The sequence below is a fragment of the Physeter macrocephalus genome, chromosome 11 (genome assembly GCF_002837175.3).
Source record: "Physeter macrocephalus isolate SW-GA chromosome 11, ASM283717v5, whole genome shotgun sequence".
In the NCBI taxonomy this organism is placed as follows: domain Eukaryota; kingdom Metazoa; phylum Chordata; class Mammalia; order Artiodactyla; family Physeteridae; genus Physeter; species Physeter macrocephalus.
In genome coordinates this window covers 31,272,659-31,277,594 of record NC_041224.1, presented here as the reverse complement: position 1 = coordinate 31,277,594, position 4,936 = coordinate 31,272,659, and the positions used below count along the sequence as shown (strand labels likewise).

General features: G+C 43.9%; 1 protein-coding gene across 1 annotated transcript in view; it reads left to right on the top strand.

The window, feature by feature from the left end:
- The first annotated feature begins 747 nt into the window (after positions 1-747).
- The window catches only part of TASOR2 (transcription activation suppressor family member 2), a 77,035-nt gene continuing 72,846 nt past the window's right edge, over positions 748-4,936 (top strand). The window contains exon 1 of the mRNA XM_028494851.2: positions 748-1,196. Within this exon, the coding sequence (XP_028350652.1) occupies positions 1,136-1,196 (61 nt within the window). The 5' untranslated portion in view covers positions 748-1,135. The remainder of the gene's footprint in view (positions 1,197-4,936) is intronic.

Below are 4,936 nucleotides of genomic sequence, written 5' to 3'. Positions count from 1 at the left end.
TTATTCTATTCCCATAGTGTGGCCCAGTGTCTGGCTCACGGTTAAGTGCATCACTTAGTATCTCTGATTGGTAGAATTAATGCTATTTGTGGTAACAGCACTGCAGTAGTAATGCTATTCCCTTAACTCTGCATGGAATAGAAACTTCTAGCGGTGTTTTCCTAGGGAACCACCACATAAATGTTACATGGATCAACGTTTATTAAATTACTGCAAAGGCGTGATTTCGTAAACGTCGCTTTTGGGCAAGACAAGGCAAACGTCGCTGCGGCAGCTGTAGCAGGAGACTCAATCAGGTAAATAATCTCAACGGTGAAGCGAACGAGGCCCCAAGGCACGTTCAAGGCCGTCATGGCCGCGCCTCCGCGGTTCCCCTTGAGCGCCTTCCGCTTCCGGTGACGCGTCAGCCCCGCGAGACGCCCCGCTCTGCCCGCCGGGCAACCGCGCCCGCCAGAATCCTTCGTCCAATCCCGGGCCGCGCCGCAGCCTCGCGCCTGCGTAGAGGAGAGAGGCAAGCGCCGCGTGGACGACGGCCGCAGCTCGCGCCTGCGCGTCGGCTTCTCCTCAGCGATTGGCTCCTGCCTCCTAGGGACGCCACAGTTCAGTTTTCACTTTCTCTCCCCCCTCCATCTCCGCTTCCTGGGGGCGTGGGGTTTTACTTCCGGGTTCCAGCGTCAGTCACTGAGAAAGTCGACTTGTTACCTCAGGTGGCGGGGGGGCGGGGGGGGGGTCTCAGCGTCCGTGCCTTCCTATGACCCTCTGGGGCAGAGACAGCGTTTGGCTGACGAGCGCGGCGAGGCCTGCAGGCTCCGAGCCTGGACGCCAGGCCCGCGTCACTCCCGCCGGCGCCTCGGAGCCGCCCCGCGACGCCCGGGCGGCGTTCTTGGCACAAGGACGGAGAGGAAGGACTGTTTGCGACGTGGAGGGTCCCGCGCGCCGCTGACGAGCCTGTGCGAACGCGGGCCCTGTGGAACCGGGAGGAGGGGAGTCCCTGCAAGGGGCGGCCCGACGGCTCCCCGGCCTGGGGAGCTGGCCCGGGCGCGGCTGGTTGGCAGGGTCCGACGGGATCTGTCACGCTTGGCCTCGAGGGCCTGAGGGGAGGAAGCGCGTGTGGAGGCGCGGACAGCATCTTAGCATGGGGAGGAAACTGAACGCTGATTTTCGGTCCGCGGGGGCGGCGGCGGCGCAGAGGACAGGTGAGACTGCTCCACGTGGACGCCCACCCGGGGCGACGCGAGAGGAGCCCGTCCTCCGGGGCCGAGTGCCCGGCGTGGCTGTGCGGGGTTCGTTGTTGTCATTTTTTTTTTAAACGAAAAATTCAGTTCCAGTCGACTTTGCATGCTTCTCATGGATGCTGAGTTGACTCACGCGTTCTTGCCTGTTAGCGCTGCTCTGGGTGGGAGGGGCGGGGGGCGGTGGTTTTCAGAATCGCTTTTGCTTTGCTGCTTCGGCTCTGACTCCACCTGTGGCCGCTCTCAGCTGCTAACACACGGATCTTCACCTGTTTCTAGTCAGCGTCTTCCAGGTGTGTAAGGCGTCAGAATTCCTGTTTCCCCTTTCGGAGGCGGAAAGTGTAGGGCGGTTCAGCACTTCCTTTGAGTTGCGTGTGAGAGGACCGCTGCATCCTCGTGGACGTTGTAAGAAGTAGCCAGCTGAAGCTTTGCTTCTTGGGTTGGGACTAGCAGTGAAGTACTTTTCTAAGGATTCTTGGTGAAGTCCGTACCTCGCTTTCCTTCTGCATAGACTTCGTTGGCCGTGTGTGACCTTTTCTTTTTTAAAGTAGGCGTAGAAGGAAGAGGTCTTTCCCCAGGGAGGGTCATTTAGCTGAAAACTGAAGTAACGCGTCATCGTAGGTTGGCCCATGCAACCCAGCAGTTTGTCTGAAGGTGGCACCAAGCAGCATTTGTGGGAGAACGTGGCACATTAACCTCAAAATTGGGGGGAAGATCCTTTGAAAATCCTCATGTTTCTTTTAATTACCACTTGTCTATTTGAAATCCATATATTTAAATACACTTCTTTTACCCTTTCTTCTCCCTGTAAGGTAAAATTAGAACAGTAAGGATTTTGAAAATATATTTCAGACGTTAAGTGCTGTGCAAGCATACGGTGTTATTGCAGTAACGTTGGTGATCCAAGGGCCCACGGTGTTCCCCTGAAAAAGCATTAGAAGGGGAAAGGGGTTTGGATAGATGTAATATTATAGGCTCTGAGATTGGTAGTAAGCCTACTCAGGAGGTTTATAACAAAGCTGCTATTTCTTAATAGTGTAAAAATACTTTTCTGTTGAAAAACTGCCTTCTAGAACCGGATAGCTCTATACAGTATATTCAGTACATCAGTAAATAACTCAGACTGGAGAAAAATTAAAAGTGACACAGTGTTCACAACTATTTTAAGGAAGACAAAGAACAGTGTTTGAAATTTTATGTTTTCAGAACATTTGTCCAAGTGTAACCAGTTCTTTTTTAAAAAGAGCTGTATCAGGAGCATCTCCTGTAATCCAGACATAGTTACTTAAATGAATTAAAATCTGCAAAGTGTCTAAAAACTTAACTGAGACGTAGTGTTTGTTAAATAAATGCAGTGTGATATATCTATTTAGTATAATTAAGTAGATATGGCATCTGTTTGTCAAATGAGTCTTTCATTCCTCTACTGATGGACGTTTAAGTTATTTTCAAGTTTTCCCTTATAACTAAAAGGCTGCAGTGTTGTTTTTTTAACCATTATAAGCAGTGTTTCATGTGCTCATCATAGTATTTCTATGAATCATAGACTTGATTGCTTCTGAGAATGATGGATAATAATGCTATTAAATTACCCTCAAATGATTTTACCCTTTTATATTCACTTTCTCAAAAGATGTGTTTTATCTCCCCACTAGCCAGCACCGGGTGGTAATATTTTACTAATTTTCTAATAGTTGAAATAACATCTCATTTAAATGTTTATCTTCCTTGGGTAGTAGGAAAATTAAGCATTTTTGGCCAGGTCATATACTTTGCTGATTTTTTTTTAATTGAGTTCTGAATTTTCATCTTTGACCCATTTATCTACTACCACACTGTTTTAATTATTGTAGTTTTAACATATAGTTTGGTACTTTCTTTTGAAAAAAGCTTTGGGCTCTTCTTTTGCATTTTTCTTCCAGATGAAATTTAAAATCATTTTAACTTCTATAGAAAATCTTGTTGGGATATTGTGATTGCATTGAATTTATAGATTAATTTGAGAAGAGACATTCTTTTGAATTTTTCCTTCTAAGAGGATAGGTATGTCTCCTTGTTTCTTCTGTTAAAATTTTTGTTGTGAAATATACCATTTGTATGTATTGTTTTAAAAAACAAAAACAAGAAACTGTATCTGTGTACTCTGCTTAATAGACCATCGCAAGTACATTAGAAGCCTTTGGTGTGTGCCCTTCTCCAGAAACAAAGGATTCTCTGCCCCCATCACCATGGTCGTCCTGAATTTTGTGTTAATTATTCCTTTGCTTTTCTTTAGTTTTATCAACCATATATGTATCCTTAACCAACATATTGTTTACTTTCACCTGTTTTTGAACTTTAAGTAGAATCATATTGTTTATTCTGTGAATTACTTTCGTTAAACGTTACATTTCTGAGATCCATCCCTGTTGAAGCATGTACCTATAGCTCAATTCAGAAACTTCAGGACTCCTTCACAGTTCTAGGAAGTATTGAGGACCACAAAGATCCTTTGCTTATGTGGATTATATCATATTAGATATTAAAACCAACCAATTTTAAACGTAGATATTGGTATATTTACATATACCATTAAGTATATGGTATATTGCTTATAGAGGTGTATACCTCTAAAAAATACTACTACTAATAATAGTAAACCTACTACATCTTAAACAACATTTTTAATGAAAAATAACTATGTTCCAAAACCCAAAATAAGTTAGTGGCAAGAGTGGCATTGTTTTACGTTTTTGCAAATATCTTTAATGACTAGAGTCTCATGTTTGCTTCTGCATTCAGTTAGTTGCAATATTACTGTTTTGGTTGAAGTATGTGAACAAATCCGGCCTCACTGAGCTGTATGTTTAGAAGAGGGAGGAATATTTTAATATTCGTTTAAATAGTTATATTTTTCTTTAATACTCATCAAAACCTAATAGTTTCTTAAAAGTTAGCTGCAATGTAGAGTTTGAAATCAATGAACTTCTCAAGCTATGCGACATTAAAACCTATTGGTCTAGCTTGCATTTTTTTAACATCTTTATTGGAGTATAATTGCTTTACAATGCTGTGTTACTTCCTGCTTTATAACAAAGTGAACCAGCTATACATACACATATATCCCCATATCTCCTCCCTCTTGCATCTCCCTCCCACACTCCCTATCCCACCCCTCTAGGTGGTCACAAAGCACCGAGCTGATCTCCCTGTGCTATGTGGCTGCTTCCCACTAGCTATCTATGTTACATTTGGTAGTATATATAAGTCCATGCCACTCTCTCACTTCATCCCAGCTTACCCTTCCCCCTCCCCGTGTCCTCAAGTCCATTCTCTACATCTGCATCTTTATTCCTGTCTTGCTCTTAGGTTCTTCAGAACTTCTTTTTTTAAAGACTCCATATATATGTGTTAGCGTATGGTATTTGTTTTTCTCTTTTTGACTTACTTCACTCTGTATGACAGACTCTAGGTCCATCCACCTCAGTACAAGTAACTCAATTTTGTTTCTTTTTATGGCTGAGTAATATTCCATTGTATATATGTGTCATTTCTTTATCCATTCATCTGTCAGTGGACACTTAGGTTGCTTCCATGTCCTGGCTATTGTAAACAGAGCTGCAGTGAACATTGTGGTACATGACTCTTTTTGAATTATGGTTTTCTCAGGGTATATGCCCAGTAGTGGGATTGCTGGGTCGTATGGTAGTTCTATTTTTAGTTTT